This window comes from Silene latifolia, chromosome 6, assembly GCF_048544455.1.
Source record: "Silene latifolia isolate original U9 population chromosome 6, ASM4854445v1, whole genome shotgun sequence".
Classification (NCBI taxonomy): domain Eukaryota; kingdom Viridiplantae; phylum Streptophyta; class Magnoliopsida; order Caryophyllales; family Caryophyllaceae; genus Silene; species Silene latifolia.
The window spans coordinates 126,431,726-126,452,875 of record NC_133531.1 but is presented as its reverse complement, the minus strand read 5'-3'; the positions used below and the strand labels follow the sequence as shown (position 1 = coordinate 126,452,875).

Sequence of the window (21,150 nt, the reverse complement as noted above, 5' to 3'; positions counted from 1 at the left end):
TTTTTTTTTTAAATGTGACCTGAAAAATAGGTAACCGGTTACCTGGTATAATGTGAGAAAAATGAGGTCATAAGTTGGTTTTTTCTCGGTTAATCGTTAGTATGGATTAATATGAGAAGATGAGTTATAGGTTGGATTATTCACATTAAATAACCCTAAATTAAATTGAAAATTTAGGTAGCCATGTGAGCCGAACACCTAACATCTAACACTAGTTAGAAATTAGAATCGACATCAATCAATATTCACGAAATGCAGGTAACTTACTCAACAAAGGGAATCGAACCGAAGTAGAAGTGAACACAACATATGGGCTTAGAAATAGAAAACCCGTAGTAATTGTTACGAGCGTCAACAGTCCGATTCTTATGATCTGATGCGATGAAGTGTCGATCAGTGGTCGGAATATGGCCGGAAACTCCGCCGTCTCATCGCATCACAGCCGTAGCAGTCGCGCACAATCCTCCTTCTATCTACACCGGCGCCGCCGATGGCTCCATCTTCTGGTGGCACTTTTCCGCCAACGACTCTTCTTCTTCTTCACTGGTCTCTTTCTCAACTTTACCTTTCTTTTTAATTAACATTTTATCATTACGCCAACGACTCTTCTTCTTCTGTTAGTTTTTTTTTTTTTTTTTTTTATCGATTTTGACTTATTGAAGAGTTTATGGATCCGATACTTATTTTCGTCAAAACAAATACTCCCTCCGTCGCCCCGGTCATTTGTTTACCTCTTTGGTTTTGACACAAAGATCAAGGAAAGAGGAGGGGGCCAATTATTAGATGTCAAGTGGACAAAATTGAGTTTGTAGGATCAAATTGCGCATCAAATGCATTCCCAAAATAGAAAGGCAAAAATGGAATCGGGGAAGTGGCAAATAACCCCCATACGTTTAGTCTTATGTGCAAATCACCCCCACGACTTTCATTATGTGCATATTAGCCCCACAAGTTTACACTATGGTACCAATACCTCCATCTTTTGTTTTTTGGCTAATGTTCCAATAAATAATAATATATCATAATAAATAAGTTAATATTTTAAATTATTTAAATATAAAAAAATACGCATTTCATTGCCTAATGACTATAATACCCTAATATGTCTACTGCTTTATAACAGCCTTTCACCCCCTCCTTCTTCTCCAATTAATCGCTCAACCCTTCTTTTCTTGCCAAAAATTAGTCATCTACCCCACAAAGTGATTCATCTACCTTATGATTACAGATTTAGTGCCACCATCATGGCATCAATTAAAAAAAGAAGTGACATAAGCTTTAAATATGAACTTATTGGAAACTAGAAAACTATCGCAATACGATCGAAGTCGGCCCATGAGCAATACTAGTAATTAAGGAATCATGTGGATTGAAATCGAGGTGGTTAGTGATGACGATTTGGCGATGATGTCATGGCGGCAACGATATCCATGGCGCTAGCGATGTTCTATGGTTAAGGATTAGAAAGACTGGGATTGGTAGAGATTTAAAAAGGGTAAAAGTGTAAAATGTGAGTTTGTTAAATTGGCTACTAATAATATATGGAAGTATAATTTTTGTTTAAATGTTATAATTCAATTTACATATAAAATGAATAACAAAATTTGGGGCAAGACTCAATTGCACCAATAATGAAAGTTGTGGGGTTAATTTGCACTTATGAAAACTTGTGGGGCTTATTTGCACATAGTGTCAAACGTATGGGGTTTATTTGCCACTTTCCCGAAAATGGAATTGGTAAACAAATGATCGGGAGGGAGGGAGTACTAAAGTTTGAAAGCGTGCAAAAATGGAATTGGTAAACAAATTGCAATGTGGAAGGTTTACGGTTTTCGATAGGGTTATGCTAGAATGCTGTAAAATTGTGCATTGTAGTAGCATACTATGAGAGATACTAGTGGTTATGAATTTAGGATGCTTGATTTAAGTTCATTGTAAGCCGAACTCAAGGATGTAGTTTGAAATCATCCTCTATCGCCAGATGCTATAATCAAATTCCTGCTCCTGCTGGTACTGGTACGGTAGTAACCTAGCATCGGGGTTCTAAATCCATACATGCTTGTAGAGGAGGGGAATGGAGTTTGAATCCATAGGGAAAGGGTGGGTATGGGATTCCAAGGGGTTGAGTGGAGTTAGAATCCATTAGGGGTCGTTTGGTTTACACGGCTAGAATAGAATAAAATGGAGTTTGATACTTGGGAGGTATGGATTTAGACACCCATGACATTTCATAGTCCTTTGGTGGGGAAAGTAGCAAATTACCCCCAAATGGTAATGTGCAATTTGCCCCCAAATGTTTTCAAATATGCAATTTACCCCCAAATGTTTAATACTGTGTGCAAATCAACCCAATTTTAAAATTCTGACAATTTTAATCTACTACCACCCTCCCCACCACCGTCAGAATATTTTCCTGTGAGGATTTGTGATGAAACATACTAATTTTGCTGCCTCTGAATAATGTATGCCATCTCAATTTATGTACTCCGTGCTGTCGTCGCATGCATTGGCCATGATTGATATTCCATTTATAACTTCTGTTTGTCCACATACCACTTCACTGTTGTAATTTACTGATGCTCCTCCATATCCACACCATGCCATGATTGGTTGTCAAAAGCTAAATTTTTTGTGGAGGACTTAATGTACTTCAGACGCAATATTACTCCCCATATCTTGAATAGTTTGAAATGAGAGTTGACTTTATTGTGTGTGTATATCGACATAAGTGACATTCACGTCTCCATACTACCCCATCATTTTTTTGCTTAGAGCATGGAGCTGCAGATTGAAAAGTGGCACAACTTGGTTGTGTGGAGGAGTGTTTGACGGTGGTGGGAAGGGTGGTAGTAGATTAACATTGTCAGAATTTTAAAATTGGGTTGATTTGTGCATAATATCAAATGTTTGGAGGTAAATTGCACATTTGAAAACGTTTGGGGGAAAAATTGCACATAACCCCAAACGTTTGGGGGCAATTTGCTACTTTCCCCATTGTTTGGTTGATAATCTTTTATACTTAGGGGGGAATGAAGTTGGAGACTTGGGTAGAGAGTAGGGGATGAGATTCTAGGGAGTTGGAATGGAGATAGATACTTGATGGATTCTAACTCCATTCTAAAAACACTCAACCAAACACTTGAATGGACTAAATCCATTCCTAATCACTCACCCTGTATCCAACTCCATTCTAAATTACCTCAACCAAACAATGGAATTGATCAAATCCATTCCATTCGATTCCAATATAGCCAAACAAACACCCCCTTAGTTATTTCTCGGAAGAAGCCCTTATAATATATGAAGGGGGCAAACCTGGTCGGAGAAAGAGTGTTTTGTTCAAATTCAATGTACATGTTCGGACATTTGAAACGCTTTTGTTGATCAAAGTGTCTTTTTGGTTTTAAACTATCGTGGATTCGTGGTTTTTTGCTATGTTAATCCGAGTCGGTCGGACACAACACGGTGTCGGAGTGTCGTATATAATTATTTTTGCAATGTTTTTAACTTTTCGGTTTAAAATGAAGTGTCAAAGTGACTTGTAGCGTTTCAATGTACCTTATGTCTGTAATTTGCATTCTGATGCAGAAAATTATACCTGTTGCTATACTATGTAGCCATACTGCCCCAGTAGCGGATCTTTGTCTTTGCTATCCTCTTTTGACACCATCAGATGAAAATGTGGATCATGAAAAAGATTTAGGAGTTGATAGTTCCAATAATGATCAGGCTGCATTAGTAAGTGCATGCAGTGATGGTGTATTGTGTCTCTGGAGTAGAGGAAGTGGGCATTGTAGGCGCCGAAGGAAATTGCCTCCATGGGCAGGTAGTCCATCCATGGTTCAGATGTTACCTTCAAATAGAAGATACCTATGTGTTGCTTCTTGTTTCAGTGACGGGTTACATGCTTCTGACCATGAATATGTGGATTATGCGGAAGGGAATGAGGTTATTGGGGATCAGGAATCTTTTTGCAAAAAAGCCACCAAGTGCACTATTGTCATTGTCGATTCCTATACCCTCACCATTGTCCAAACAGTTTTTCACGGGCATTTGTCTATTGGCCCATTAAAATATATGACCATAATTGATCCTGTTGATGACAAAGAAAAGAGTTCTGCTCTTATTGTTGATTCATATGGTAATATTCAGTTGATTCTGCTTGTTGAAGAATCAAATTTGGACAAGGAGGGTGGGACTAAGCTACATTCTGAATCTTCTCGTATGAACATAGCAACTGTAGATAAGGGATCTTGTGAAGGAGGATTGGTTGTATATGTCACTTCGTGCGGGTTGATTTTGGGGCTTGTATATGAAACCCAATGCGTCATCATGCTACTTCCAAGCAGCACTGTTATTGGCGTGATTCCTTTTGAAAATATTGATGGTACTTTGTCACATGTTGTTGGGGGAATGTTCATCTCTTCTGACATTTCTTGTGGTTCTCAACCTGGGAAAATACAGAGTAGCTTTGAGATAGATTTTGTTGTATGGGATGAAAAAGGATTTGCTATCGTATATAAGATATCATTTGTGCACAACACTTTTAAGTATGAGGTTATCTGTGAGATACCTGCCTGCGTATTCCCCTTTGACGTAAAAATATCTACAAATTTTGTTCAGTTGGGTTGTTTTTTTCTTCGGGTTGAGTCACTTTGCTTGAACTGTGATGAGCCCTTACTGTGGAGACCTCGCTTCACTATTTGGTCATTGCATCAGCACCTTGATGACCGTGAGAACATTGCCAACACTTGTAAGCTACTTGGAGAAAGTGACTTTCTGATCAATGGGATTTATGAATCACATCTTGTCTTAGAATCTGAGGCCTCTGAGCTCATTTTTTGTGAAAAAGCTACTGCCAGAGAGGGTGCTCTAACATCAAATAATTGTGCCCCAGGCCAGGAAGAAAATATTACTCTATATAAAGATGATTTGAAGAGTATTTCTGTTAAGAAAGAGCATATTGTTTCTTCATCGATGGTCATATCGCAGAATGTTAATTATCCTTATGCACTTGTGTATGGATATCATAATGGTGACATAGAGTTGGTCCAGTTCAACATGTTGACCCAGAAACCAGATGATGGTGTGACTCTAAATCCTGACATGACCTCTGTAGGCTCAAAGCAACTGCTTTCCGGACACACAGGTGCAGTTTTATGTTTGGCTGCGCACCAAATGGTAGTTACCACTAATGACCAGTCTTACAGGAAAGTTTTGTTGTCTGGGAGCATGGATTGCACTCTTCGTGTTTGGGATCTTGATACTGGCAGTCCTATTATGGTCATGCACCATCATGTGGCCGCTGTTCGCCAAATTGTCTTACCACCCTTTCAAAGTGATCACCCTTGGGATGATTGCTTTCTCTCAGTTGGGGAGGACTCTTGTGTTGCTCTTGTGTCTCTAAGTACTTTGCGGGCTGAAAGAATATTTCCTGGACATCCTACTTATCCTGGTCAAGTCATATGGGATAGTGTGAGAGGTTATGTGGCGTGCCTCTCTCAGAATAATTCAGTAGCATCGAGTGTAAAAGACGTGTTATACATTTGGGACATTAAGGCTGGCTCTAGGGAGCGAGTTCTGCGTGGCACAGCTGCTCACTCAATGTTCAGCAACTTCTGCAGGGGTATGAACATCAGCAACATCTCTGGATGTGCTTATAATACGTCAAATACTTCGTTTGACCACCCTTTGACCGAAGATGGAAGCTCTTTACCATCCAAGCTGAAAAGCAGCCTGGCGAATTCATTTAATGAAGTAAATGGATTAGATCATGGCAATCATTCTGTCGGTAGGGGAAACAAATGTGTAAAACTAACTCCAGGAAACCACGACAAGGTTCCTATTAGATGCTATTGTCCGAATTCTGGAATTACAATTTTGAGTTTTGATCTGTCATCTCTATTATCTGTTGACGGCAGTGGCGACCAGTCGCTTGGTCCTGCAAATGATTCACAAAAGGTTTCGAGTCCCAGCTCAAAAACTGTGGCCAATTATTCATCTGAGCAAGGTACCTTACACGAATCAATCAAGAATGATCAGTGTGTTAACTCATTTAAGTTATGCTTGTTGCGATTTAGTTTATCACTTTTGCATTTGTGGGGCGTGGATTGTGAACTTGACAACCTGCTGATGATGGAGATGAATGTAAAGAGATACGAAAATCTGATGTTTGCTCCTGGTCTAGAGGGGGATAGAGGTTCTATTACATTGGCCTTCCCTGCTTTTAGATCAACTCTTCAGGTAATCTAGTTTTGTCATATGTTATGCCAATTATTCCTCATTTGTCCGAATATATTCTGAGCCCGTTGATAAACTTGTCAGCTTTGGAAATCATCGTCAGAGTTCTGTGCCTTGAGATCTTTAATAATGGTGTCCTTAGCCCAGTGTATGGTTAGTTTGTGCAACTCTTGCTCTGGATCCAGCAGGTATCACTGTGTTTCATGTACAAATTTTTTATATGCATATTGTAGAGTGCAGACTCCCTTCTATTTTTTGTTCGCGACAGCCCAGCAAGCCAGCCAACAAAAATAATTGTGTAAAACCTTCTTACATGAGTATTTGTTGAATAAAAATAAACTTCTACTTGACTCTTCATCTCTTATTCAATAGTAACATCCCATTCTCTTATTTTAACAACCTTATATACTCAATTTTGAAACTTCCAATAATTATAAATTTTATACATACAAAAATATTTACACATTATCTTAATAATTGTTTGATTTGTGAAACAAGACGAGCATAATACAAAACTACAGTATTTAATATTTTATCGCAAATGATTAATATTTTTTATTGTACAATGGGGCATGAGTGACGTACTAACTGTCGGCCATGGGCGGCTCTACAAGCCACCGGGCCGGTATGAGAGACGTCCCATACTACACTTTCAGCACAGAACATCACGATACGGTGAGTCTGCTAGCTAGGCCTAGGGTAGGCTTGTCTAGATTTGGATGCCTTGACCAGTTCTATGGCACGACCCAAACCACCCCTATTATAGACTCATGTCCATTTCCGATGGATCTATAAACTCTATGCTTTGGTTGCCAATTATGATGGAATAAGCAAAATGACTCATTAAAGTGGTTGCACTTCTTTTACTGTGAAATAATAGTCTTTAGATGCAATTCTCGACGCAATGTTCATTATGGGTCATTCAGAAACAACTAACGTTGTTGATTGTAGCCTTCAAGCCTTCGCAGTTCTTTTTAGGTGACATAGATTACATATTTTATAGTTGCATTGGAACTGCATGTTATTGGATTCCTCATGGCCAATTAGTGTACCACTATGCGTAACGATTCATTGGCTGGAAAAGTATCCAGTCCAGCTAGAAGGCCAATACTAAAAATACTGTAGGACAAAACCTTCTCCACGATAAAATGTAGTGGTTTGCTGCTATTTAAAGAAGTCCGGCCTACTACAGCACTAACTGGGATATATTAGTCCCTTCTTAGACGGTCACCATATTGTGATTAAGAGTTTTTGAGTATGAACTCCACGTAATCTAGGAGAACAGATTGTGAGGGAAAACTTGGTAAATATTGTTTACTATTGTAAGTGACTCTTGGTACCTCAGGCTCCTGGATCGGGCTGATGTAGAGAATGTATTTTATTTCAGTGCTAGCATTCAAGGCGATAGCTAATGCACAATTATTACGTTTTTCCACTGAAATTTCTGACACAAATCACTGTTATTTGATTTTTCTCGCTACACAATAAACATAAGTAGAAAACAAGGTGCACTGTTCAGTCCAGTAAGAGTAGACACAACAGCAAGGAATTGTGGAAATCAAATTGACCACTCCAGATACATCAGCTGGCATTAGTGTTGTAGAATGGATGTTGAACTTTCTGATTGTGGCATCTTTTTCAACCATTTGCTAGTTGCCTGTTCTCAACTTTTTATACCTTTTTTTCTGCTCCGTTCTTGCAGTGCCTTATCAGCATTCTACACACGTCACTTTGCAGAGAAAGTTTCAGCTATGAAGCCTCCATCGTTGCAGGTAATTGTAGCTTTGGTTTAAGATCGCAAGTTTTGTTTGTCGACTCTTTCTCAGCTTTATGACCACTCTTTCAATTTTCACAACATTGCCGTTCTATTAATTCATTGTACCTTTCCTCTCCTCGTCTTCATATATTTCCTTGAATATTGCCACATAAATGTTTCTTCTGAGGTTGGGACTTTGAGAGACCTCTTCTGGCCAATAATTCTTACCTAATATAGTTGGATAGTGTTCTTTAGTGGATTATGATTTATGATATTAGCAAGTAATAGCAACAATGAGGTAAGGTCCTTCAGAGTGGAAAGACTGTACTACACTGATGGTGTTAGCAATTTCAGCAAAATAACCTGTGTTTGTGAACATGAATTCACGAGAACTCGGGGTTCTTATTTTGGATTTCATTTTATTTCGTGTTAAAGACAGCTGTCCAAACTATATTATCCTTTCACTAAGCAACTGTTTTCCTTATCCTTGATTATATAAATCACTACATTAACTTATACAAAGTATATTTTATCTTGGTAAGAACAATAACCTCACTCTCTGAAACAATCGCAATTATTTTTTTCTTTTTACAATTTTTAGACCCTAACATCGATTTATATATTTTTTTTTGGTGAAATGTAAATTGTATTAAAAAAATCATTCAAGTACATCACCATAATACTGTGAGTTAGACCTTTTACAATCAGCCAGGCTTACAATATACATTCACAATACCCATGGCCTCAATCACAACCAATCCTCCTAGGCTCCTACACCAATTTATATCTACCCTATGTTGAACCTTCCAAACTTTTTGATGAATTCTGCCTTTGATATCCTGTTGGACCAGCTTTAGAATCACCCTGGGATGAGGATCACCTGCTCCACCCTGCATTTGTTTCGCGCCATCCATATCTGGTATAGAAGTGCCAATATAGCAGCAATGATAATCTGTTTCTGCACAGGGACTTCAGTTTTAGTCTAGTACACCATTCTAAAGTATTATGTCCTGTAATCTTCATCCCTAGCCATTCCTCCACTAACTCCAAACAAAGCATACTGAAAGGGCACTCAAAATATGTGTTTGGGTTTCAGCCTGAGTACAGCACAAATCACACATCACATGACCGTTATCCCAAAATGCATCAGCCTCTCCTTAGTTAGCAGTCTTTGAAAAGCAAATAACCAGCCTATAAACGCATGCTTAGGCTTATTCATCCTACACCAAATCACAGGGTGCCAGTTAACTTTACTATGAGTTCCAAGCAACCACTGATAACCTGCAGCAGCACTATAAATCCCCTTATTATTTCCCCAGACACCATGAACATATCAACACTTCAACTGATCTTTCACCTTGCATATCTGCCTCCATGTCCATCTAGTATTCAGTGTAGGTTGATAACACTGATTTATATATAACTGCAGCTATTGGTGAGCTTCTGGCAAGATGAGGATGAGCATGTTCGGATGGCTGCTCGGTCTTTATTTCACTGTGCTGCATCAAGAGCTATCCCTCCACCATTATTTTGTCCGAGGACAACTGACCAAACAAATATAGTAAACGCTGTGAATCAAGTAAATGGAAACAATCTGGAGCTTGCAAATAAGACAGGAATACAGGTTAACTGTTCAGGAGATGGGGAATCTGCCATAATCAATTGGATGAATTCATATGAGCTACATGACTGGATCTCCTGTGTTGGTGGAACAAGCCAAGATGCAATGGCATCACATATAATTGTGGCAGCTGCCCTGGCCATTTGGTATCCGAGCCTTGTAAAACCAACCCTTGCCATGACAGTTGTCCATCCTTTGATCAAGTTAGTTATGGCTATGAATGAGAAATATAGTTCTGCAGCTGCTGAACTCCTGGCAGAAGGCATGGATAGTACATGGAAAGCCTGCTTAGGTGCTGAAATTCATCGACTCATTGAGGACGTTTTCTTCCAAATAGAATGCGTAAGTGGTGGATCTAAACTTCGAGAAACTCTGGTGACTGTTCTACTTCCAAGCTTGGCGATGGGTGATATACCGGGGTTTCTGAGTGTTATTGAAGGGCTTATTTGGTCAACTGCATCCGATTCATCAGTTCATCTTGTTTCGCTGAAGACAATAATAAGGCTCATGCGTGGCTCTCCCAGAAACTTAGCTCAGTTTTTAAACAAGGTTTGTTATACCTTTCCCTATGGTTTCCAGGGTAAAAGTGAATCTGACTCACACTTGGATACCAGGCTAATTGTCTGCTTGTAATATTGCTATAGCCATATTGGGTAACAAAAGAAACAATATGGAACTTGCTTTCGCACTGTTAGTATGTGGCTTTAAAATTCTGCTCGAAAGAAATCATTAAATAACCACAATGTATGTTTTTCAAATTTAAGAAAGATGAGCTGCAACTTTTGGTGAACTAAAAGCTACTCTCTCTCAATTCATTTGGATTCACCACATTTCTTTATCATTCATGTTTTGAGAAAGGAGCAAGTGGGAAGGGTATATATGTCAATTGGATATAAAATTTGAGTAAAAACAAGTGTATGAACAGCATATAACCCACAGTTTTTTTTGAGAGGTCATATTTGTCCTACTGTGAAGAGTAATCCAAAAGTGGTCTTAATGAAATGGTTTAAATGTCCTGGAAAGGAAAATGTAGTAGCTCTGAATGAACTTAGAGTATATGCTTTGCATAATTCACTTATATCTATAGTATGTGCATTGATCATCAAGGAACATTGCTACTTGTGTTACTATCAAAATATTAGAATGAAGATTTTTCTCTGATAACTGGTAGTTGTTGATGGAGGTGGTTGTCTCCATGTCCTTATTTATATATTGGCTCTGACATTCAGACAGATGTGCAGGTGGTCAACTTCATCTTACAAACAATTGATCCAGCTAATTCAGTGATGCGCAGGACCTGCCTTCAGAGTTCAATGGCTACTTTGAGAGAAGTTGTGCGTGTTTATCCAATGATTGCGTTAAATGATACTTCAACACAACTGGCTGTTGGGGATGCAATTTCGGAGGTTAACAGTGCAAGCATCCATGTGTATGATATGCAAAGGTATTCACCACCTTGGTCGTTGTTTTTATGTGGACTTCAGAGATGTTTATCTTCTCATTAATCATGAAATGTCAACATATCTCCCAAAAATTGGCAAATGTTTATGGACTTAAGTGCGAAATTTGTAAAGACAAATTTCTATCGGCAGATGCAATGATTTTTACGTACTGCAGCTTATATCCTTTTAGTTTGACTGTATTTTTTGTATATTTTCAAACTACTGTTTCATGCGAACAATCAACTGTAAATATATCCACCTACTCCATCTTCTTTAGGATTGACTACGTCAATCTAGAAGGGTCAAACTAACATGTTGACTGTAGTTACAACTTATCTCATTGTGTCATAAGTTACTTGGCCAATGCTTTGTCACTCTGGCCAACTAGGATCTTACTTGCTGGTCATAAGTTACCTGACATCAGTGACGTGTGCTTCAAGATGTCGACGTGTGCTTCAAGATGTATGTTAATTTGCAGTGATCTTTCGTTAACTCATGAACTCACTATTCGTTGGTTCTGGTTTATGATGAAATCATGTAAAATGTTGAACTAAACTAGCTTCCTTTCTTTTTAAGACAACTAGTTAAAATTCCAAATGCTCTTAGCCTCTCTTCCAATTGATCCACAGACATTTCTTTGTCACTAAACTAGCAAGTTAAAATTCACGTCTCTTCCTTTCTTTTGGGTCATCCACAGACAACCTCTCTATGTCGCTAACATAGAGGTAAGGTTGAGAATATCCAGCCCCCTACCCCGTCATTTGTGAGAGCCTTCAGACATTGGAATAATGTTGTTGTTGCTGATGCGGTGTTAACTAATTGACTCTCAGGAGTCTCAGCTAGTCAATGTTTAGACTTGAATTGAAAATTGAAATGATGGACTTAGTAGTCAGCTTTATGTCCTTCTCACGTCAACAGCCATCCAGTTAACCATTTTACTTTATCATCATCTTATTACTATGTTTTTCCTTTTCTCATGAACGAGTACATCTGGACTTTAATGAAAGATTGTGCTCATTGATCTATACATTTGATACCTGTAGTGCTCAAAGTAGCTACTGGACATGACCAATATTTTCCATTTGGTTGCGCAGTGTCACAAAAATCAAGGTCCTTGATGCAAGTGGGCCTCCTGGACTGCCAACTTTGCTTTCTGGACCTTCAGAAACAGTCGTTACTGCGATTTCTGCGTTGAGCTTCTCACCAGATGAAGAGGTGTGGTTCCTTTACTCTTCCTAGTATCGCAATTGTTCTTTCTTCCAATTGATCCGTGCTTTCTATGCTCCTAGGCTTGTTTTTTTTTTGAATTTATTAATGTGGGCCGTGGAGGTGAATGAGACGTGAATGCCTGATGATAGTTGGAAAAGTTGAAGCTAACATACAGACAATTTAATCCTTGTCATCCATATTGTCTCATGTGATTGACAGTAAATTCATAGGACTCGGCTTCTTGACTGAATCACTACCTATTTCATTTTTCGCAGCATTAGTTGCCTTGCCTTAATTGCAGGTAGGTTTCATACCATTTGCAACAGTGTACCCGTGCAGATCATATATTAAAACATTTGAAAAATTTAACTTACATTTATCAATCACTTCCACCCTCTCTGTACATATGGCCCTCGTCATAATCACTTAACATGAGCTAGACAAGATTGTAGTGCATGCTTTACCATCATAATGAATGCTGGTTGCTTTACCCGTGCAGATCATATATTAAAACATTTGAAAAATTTAACTTACATTTATCAATCACTTCCAACATGAGTTCTGTTTGTCTGAACTCACAGGGGCTGGTTGCTTTTTCTGAGCATGGTTTAATAATAAGATGGTGGTCTTTGGGAACCGCATGGTGGGAAAAGCTGAGTCGTAATTTAGCTCCTGTCCGATGCACCAAGCTTATTTTTGTTCCCCCGTGGGAAGGCTTCTCACCTAATTCTTCCAGGGCAAGTATAATGGCTAACATTGCTGGAAGTAGTAGACAGGCAACCTCACAGGTATTTGTTTTTAGTATTCTATTCTCAACATGTCTTCATTAAACCTGCCTCGTGACAAATGCCCTCGTAGCTTCATCTAAACTGCCCTTGTAACAAATGCCCTCGTAACTTTACACTAAGATCGCAAGTACTTTGTTCTCCTCATTGGCTTTACAGTTAACACTAGTCTCTGTACGAGTTAGGAGGCTATTATTGGTTCTTTGATATGCCACACTCCTTTTATACCTATGTATGTTAGGTCGTGATTACAAGTAGTCATAGTGTTGGACTTGATTGTTTATAAAACCAATCTGCATGTTTTTGGTTATGCTTCCTTATTTTCTTTGATTTATTACAATTCTAAAGTGGCACATTACTTGAGAAAATTAATAAACAATATAAAAGTAGAGAGGGGATAAAGTAAGGGGACCATTTACATGTGAGGAAAGTATAATTCCAAAAAGAGAGTGTCAAAGAAATTGCCGAAAAAAGAAAATTGGAAGGTGTCATTAAAAAATGAGGGAGTAAATGAATGTCCAAGTCTCATACCTACATCAGGAGACCTTGTGTCGGACACAGTTTTGATGTGCATTTTAATATGATTCGAATTACCATAGCGTAAAACTAGCTCTAGCTTCTAATTCTCAAATTTCATTCCTCTCTTTATTTTCTTCGCAGTGTCACTTACACTCCAGCAACTTGGACAGCTTGAATCTTTTGTTGTATAGTCTCGACCTCTCCTACCGGTTAGACTGGGTTGGAAATCGCAAGGTACGACTCCTGAGGCATGGTCACGAGATAGAGACCTTTCTCATGTAACAAGATACGGTGTTATACCAGAATGACTACCTGTCCTCTGTCGCCCATTTTCCCAAGAGTGTGAACACAGGAGATGATTCAACAAACGCTACTTTGTTAGCGGCTTTGCTTAATGTTTGGGTTGGAATCAAGTTGGGTAAAATTTACCTACTTTGAATGTACCCAGTCCGTAATCCGTATCAATCAGACAACCCGAAATTAACTTGAAACCCAAATTGACCTGATGAAACCCAGAATTTGTGGTCTTGAAATAACAATACACCCATTTTCAAAATGGCCCAACCAACCCACCTGCAAATGTAACTGAAGTATTCTTGCCCGGGCTAAATTGGCTCATATCCGACCCAATTGACTTGTTTGTCGGGTTTTGTTGTGATACATCACTGACTCACTGTCCTCTCAAGGTTGCTGACTGTCAGTAGGTTGTAAATTTATATTTTTTTTAATGGAAGGTTGTATATTATAGCGTCTAGGTCAGGAACTTATGCATTCAATTGCCAAGATTGGCCAGTACAGAACAGTGGTGTGGTGGATTGTTCCAGCCAATTTGTATTGTTTAGTATAGCAATCTCAGTTTTGAATTTTGTCATCATTGATTTTTTTTCCAAATGTACTCCTATATGCATTTCAATAAGTCTCTCTTAAGACATATAACGGGTCAATCTTGTGACGTTTTATTAATTGGAATACCTTTTTATATTCATTTATGGAATACCAGTTGGAAAGCCGCATGTTACGAACGCGGGATCCAACTCTTAACAACGATAACAAATGGAGGTGATTTTTGTAGTATTGAAAGAACATATTATTTTTAAGTTATTTGTACAGTATTTAGACGGTATTTGTACAAGCAAACATGTGCATCTATTACAAACGAAACTTATTCGTTGATTTATTGCGGATAGTTCTTTCCCTTATCTACTAAACACAAAGTGGTTGTAGGTAATGTTCGCTTACCATAGACCAAGTACGTTTTTTATACAAGCTAGTAGTCGTATATTTTAAGTTAATCATTTGTCACCACGTGGACACCAAACTCAATGGACGTATCATGAACTTCATTGTTTGGAAGCACATCATGTTCAATCTCAGACCATTGGGAATTATATGTCATTGCTGGGAAAAGGAAGCTCTTCACATATCGATGAGCCAAACAAACACCTTGCATTAAGGTTGTGATATCTCATATCTCGATCGGTTCCGATAAAGCTTGGAGGAACTACGATAGAGCGACGTCCAACATCTGAATTACGTGTTTTGTCCGCCATTGATTTCAATTGCATTATTTCCTACCTGCATATACAACAAGTATATCAACAATGTAAAGATAGAAAAGGTAAAAGACAATATGCAATGACACGAAATAATATTTGAATATAATATTGATAAGAAATAATATGTGAATACAAATAGAATATATGGGTAGAAATGTAGGGAAAGTTGGCGCTTAGTCGAATAATAAAAAAAAAAAAAAGTTATTTCGGATAACTTCATATAGATGCCAACAGAAAAAGGAAATTTGTAACCATGTACTCTCTCCATACCAGACCAATGGTAACATGGTAAAAAATGGGGTTTTTAAGAAAAGAAGGTAAAAGCAAAGTTAAAGAGGAAAAAAAATAGGTGGGGTATGTAATTGTGGGTTTGTTTGTGGGTTGATAGGTGGGGTATGTAATGACATTTTGTGCAAATATCAAAAAGATATAAGGATAACTTGGTAATGTTGTGTGCCAAATAAGGAATGTTACCATTGGTGTGGTACGGCTGTATTAGGTAAGTGTTACCATTGGTCTGGTATGGATGGAGTATCTAATAATCTTAACCAAAAATAAAAATTCCGATAGTTATTAATTTTAACTTAGAATAACTGTTTTCCTCTATTTTGTGTTGCGTAGTTTTCGAAAGTTATCTAATATTAATAGGTAGATTATTTGTCAATTGCTAACTTCGTTAGGTATTCATACTTTATAAGTTGAAAAAAAGGGATACAAGACATCACTAAGGAAAAAAATATTAAATCATTCACTCATGTAAATTGTCTTATTTATATATATGTTTTTTTTCACAAGTACACGTAATTTGGATCTTGTAAACTCATGTAAAAATAATATATATATATATATATATATATATATATATATATATATATATATATATATGATGATGGGCATATATTCTCGTGCCCGGCGACCAAGTCAACATATCAACGAGGTCAAAGATATCCACAAAGAAGTTAATGACTTAGACATCCCAGCCGATGCAGCCTTTCGGCCTTCCGGCTGGGTCTCGGATGGCAACCTACCACCGGGGCACATACCCGCGACTCATATCCAAGAACCCTCGATGGAGTCAACCAGCTCGCCGGCTCGCCATAGGTCCCTCGGCCGAGGGTAGATCGCCTCTTTCCACCTCGCTATGCCACTTGGCCCACTTGGCCACTACGTGACAAAAGGTGAAAGTCTATAAATACTCCTCAATCCTCATTGAGGAAGGGATCCAGAATCTAACCTAAGAACCACTTAAATTGATATTATCTCTCTCATCTCTCTACAATACACGACATCGAGCCTCACCGCTCAATCAACGATCCTGTCTCGCCAAGGCCTTTTCTTGCTCCCTAATACGAGAGCCGGCCAGATCGGACCAAATCCCAATCCTCTTGCTCACCTTGTACCCTCCGTGTGAGCTGGTCGTTGGATATCGACGCGAGTACGAGTCGGCATTTTTCCCCGCCGTGCGCACGGCCTCTTCTCAACTCGCCGCTCGAATTGGATGATCGCGCCGGTTGATCTACAAAAAATTCAACCAAAGAGTCCACGTCAACGTTCATGGACATACCAGGAGAGCCGGCCATCGTGTATATCTAATGAGCCGGCTAAATACGAGCCGCAAGTCGACTGTACTGCAGGGCTTGCTCTTCTTGGCCGTTGGCCCGTTTCCTCGGCCGCGGCATTAACATGAGCGACGGGAGCGAAGCATCGGTGGCATGGGTAGATCTTTTCCTCTTACGCCTAAGCGGAGATCCTCAAAGATCGGAATCCTCTCCATCGACAATGTCAACGACCTCCACCTCTCGGTGGAGGCGGAATCGAGATTGACACCGTCGCCGCCGTAGACTTGGCTTTTCGGACCCGGCGAGGCAAGGCAAAGCCTACCTTGGCCCGGGCCGCCGCCTCGTCCAAGCCCTTCAAGAGGTCGAGGGCGACGGACGGCGGTCATGCACATCGACCTTCGGATTCTTCTCCTTAACGTTTCCGTCTTTGTCCAGCCCCATCTTCTCGAGGAGTTGCTCGGATGAACGGGACCAAAGTGCTCGTAAAAAAGAAACAAAGTAAAACTTAGACAAAGGGACATGTCAAGAAACAAACAACGAAAAACATTAAAGCGAAAATGGGCCTCACACCGACCCCACTCACCCCGTGCTAGGGCCGGTATGAGGCCGACATAGCAAAGCGGCTCGTCCATCAAGATGACTTGCGTCTTGGGCAACCAAACCTTCGGCGCCCCATCATCATCGACCTCGAAAAGCTTCATGCACGCTTCGTCCTCATTAAGATAGACATTCGCGGCGTCCATCTTATTCTTGCCCTTAGGGATCATCTTCTCACGCTCCCCTTTGCTCTCGCACCGCAAGTTAACGTGGTCTTTCAAGAGACCGAGGCAACGGATAATCATCCGGGACCTCGACATACACCCACCGTTCCTTCCAGCCCTTGCAAGAGGTGAGCTTAGGCACGGTGAGATAGCCTGCTCGGTCCGGGCGCTATACCACCCCCCGCCACCTTGAACATTCATTCAAGAAAATGAATTCGGCGGAATAAGTTTACCGTTGGGATCACCCCCCAAGCGACACAACCACACGGGCGACTATAGTCCTAACGGCCAAAGGGTGAAGCTGCGCCGCTGCAACGTTCATTGCCTGAATTATGGTAGAGACGTACATATTGAGAGGAAACCGGAGACCATACTCCAAGTGCCTCATATATACGCCGATGTGACCCGGGGGAGGGCAACAGACGGTCTGACCCTCTCCAGGGATGACAATGTTGTACCCCTTGCCAAAAAAGAAGTGCTCTTCGAAAAATTCGAGCCGGAGCAATGGCGAGCCCATCGGTCCAAGCACGATTGGGGCCGATGGTGCGCAGCATCGTAATGATGCAAGACTGGCGCCCTCTCCGCACCGGAAGGATTCCTTCCCTCATCATCGACATCATCTTCCCACTGCTCCGAACTCGCGGTCAACTTCGGGGAAGGAGACCTAGGGCCCTCGACCTTAATGGAATTGCGCTACCGCCTCCTCCTCATCAAAACGCGACGGGAACCCCGGCGCACGGCATCGGGACCGGATCATCGAAAGACATGGTTCACAACAATTACTTAAGCAAAACAAAAAGTTGAAAAGGCTTTTCGGTTTACCTTGAAGAAAAGTGCTACGCCGACGTAAAAATTCTGAAGATCGGAAGAGAGGGAAAGACTTGGAATTTTGGAAAGAAGAAAATTTTTTTTGAATGAATGAAATTATTAACCAATTTCACTTCGAGATCCGGTATTTATAGGCAAAGGCCCATAAAGGAGGACCAATCAAAACGCAGCCCATGAAGCGTCGGCCAATCAACGAAGAGACACATGTCGTGCATGCGTACACGGAATGTCAATCGACGCAACAAATTTGAATGTCAATCAAAGCAACAAGAACTGCGTCTTCAACACGCCCCTTCATATCCCTTTGCCTATTCATCTTCCTCAAAAAACTCCTAAAGTATCTATTCTCCGCCGAACACGAATAACCAAGCTAGGCAAAGACCGGCCGGGGCAATCAAAAATACACCAAGACTCTCAACCTTGGGTCCGCTCGCCAAGAAGACCTTCTCTTCCACATTTTGATGTCCATTACACATCCATGTGGAGGGGGATACGATGACGGCCCGTACATGAAGTAAGCCGAGGCGTAAAAATTGCACTTGCACGTAATATACACTCAAAGATACATCGGAGCCCATACCACGGCATAGACTACGCTGGGGGCAAATTGATGGGGCATATTCTGTGCCCGCTGACCAAGTCAACATATTGAACGAGGTCAAAGATATCCACAGCAAGCCAATGACTTAGACATCCCAGCCGATGCAGCCTTTCGGCCTGCCAGCCTGGGTCTCGGCATGGCAACCTACCAGCCGGGGCACATACCCGCGTACTCATATCCAAGAACCCTCGGCATGGAGTCAACCAGGCTCGCCGGCCTGCCATAGGTCCCTCGGCCGAGGGTAGATCAGTCTTTCCACCTGCTATGCCACTTGGCCCACTTGGCCACTACGTGACAAAAGGTGAAAGTCTATAAATACTCCTCAATCCTCATTGAGGAAGGGATCCAGAATCTAACCTAAGAACCACTTAAATTGGTATTATCTCTCTCATCTCTCTACAATACACGTCATCAAGCTACATACTACTTAATCACAATAAGTTCACTGACTTGAGCGTCGGAGTGAGTACGCTTGGCACAAAGCCAAGCCCTCAGTTTGCTCATTGTTGCAGGAGAGGCCGAGGAGAGCAGTCAAGGCTAGAAGAGGCATTATTCGACAAAGCTAGCGTGGTAAACAAACCTGCTTCGGAATTCATACCCGGAACAATATATATACATACATATTACAAGAACACGTACTTGCGCATCATCCAGAACCGTTAGGACTTCCGTGGTTCTACTTAACTAAAAGTTCATGAGGTTATCATATTCCTGCTGAAGTAAATTGAACTTATGTTGTAGCTCCTGCAGGGCATAGTAGTTATAATCAAGAACCTCAAATTTATAGATATCACGTGAAAAGTAATTGCTTGACGTGCGCAATTCTGTTGTGATGGGCCAACAAGTCTTGAAGGGATTCCAATAAACATGACTGTATTTGGAGGGTTGCCAACATCTTTAATCTTGACATTTGCTCTGAGTTCATCGTCTGTAACAACGTGGATGCCAAATTCTGCAGGTGGTAGCTTTACTTGTTTAAGCATGTCATTAAGTATAATTTTCAAATTGATCTCCAAAGTTTTGTTAGGTGTTTCCATCGACCCTGATAAGAAAAATATGTTAGCTATTTGATTGTATATGTATTTATGGAAAAATGGACGAAAAATAAACAAACTTATGTACAATGAACACACTCGTACTTATATTAACACAACATAAGCTATAGTACATTCTAGTGTAAGTATCATACAACATATGGTGTTTAAGTTGACAAACACGTGGAAGCACCCCTATGATACATGTACCATTAAAAGTCGATTATCTACATAAACAAACGCCCAACACCTACCTACTTGCACATTTGAAAAATTTACACATGTGCTTTATTACATATTTTACACAGATAGTGTCGATTGGGCGTTTTATGTACATCGCTTTTACACATTTCTATCCTTGTCACATCATTCTCTCGTACAACAACTACTTTCTTTTCTTATTAAGCTTTTGCGTACGCCAACGAATCTGTTTAGTGGCATCACCAAGCATGTATGCTACCATATTGAGAGCAAATACTTCGCCACGTATCATTAACATTAACTCGTCAATAAGGGCTCTCGTTGCTGCAGTCTGCAGTCATGAAAAGAAATATCTATTTTGATATCGATTTCGCGTCTTCGAATTTGAACCAGCAGGTTAATATTCGCAAATGTTAAAAAACAAACCTCTGGAACAACTTTAGTGTGTTTGTCGGTAGTTGTCTGTAGAAGTTCTTCGGCAAGAAGTTCAAATAGAGTAATGTTTGTAGTTCCACATTCATCTTCAAAAATTACATGTAGTATGCATCTGGAAAACAACACGTCGGTTTAGCCTTAAACTGATTAAGATCAACAACCTGAAGCGCATCTGTACACAAAATGTTTGGAGCTCACCTTGGAACCGACGTTGCCATATGTGGTGTTGTTGATGCACTACATGAAAATCGTGTCCCCAATGGAACTGTAGTTTTCTTATTGGAGACATTACATGAGGTGTAAAGCAAACTATCGGGATTAGTGATTTTTTGTACTTTCCCTTCGATCTAGGCAGTACTGCCTTCCTGAGGGAAAAAAATCAAATTTTTACGTAATATTACCAGACAAGCGGAACAGGAGATATCCTATAGTTTTAGTAATATATAAAGGCTTGCTTCCATATCCACAAGGGAACTAATAGCAATACGCACTTCTTGCCCTTTGTCAGACACAATTTTTTTTCCGGAGCTTTTTCCTGTATCTTGTCGTAGACCTGCTCTAACCAACTCGAGCGTAGATATATTTTCATGAACCCTATATGAG

At 40.1% G+C, this 21,150-nt stretch overlaps 1 protein-coding gene across 2 annotated transcripts; it reads left to right on the top strand.

The window, feature by feature from the left end:
• The first annotated feature begins 200 nt into the window (after positions 1-200).
• On the top strand, positions 201-14,616 carry LOC141587235 (uncharacterized). Of its 2 annotated transcripts, none has more exons than XM_074408687.1 (9): positions 201-546; positions 3,589-6,243; positions 6,325-6,428; positions 7,943-8,012; positions 9,426-10,166; positions 10,859-11,061; positions 12,154-12,274; positions 12,850-13,056; positions 13,714-14,616. In XM_074408687.1, the coding sequence occupies exons 1-9, from the start codon at positions 382-384 to the stop codon at positions 13,852-13,854; spliced, it is 4,407 nt and encodes a 1,468-aa protein (XP_074264788.1). In that variant the 5' UTR covers positions 201-381; the 3' UTR covers positions 13,855-14,616. The 2 variants fall into 2 exon arrangements, 1 of the variants encoding a protein (XP_074264788.1); XR_012519727.1 differs by having other exon boundaries at positions 248-546; positions 10,851-11,061; positions 13,714-14,557.
• Positions 14,617-21,150: the final 6,534 nt, after the last annotated feature.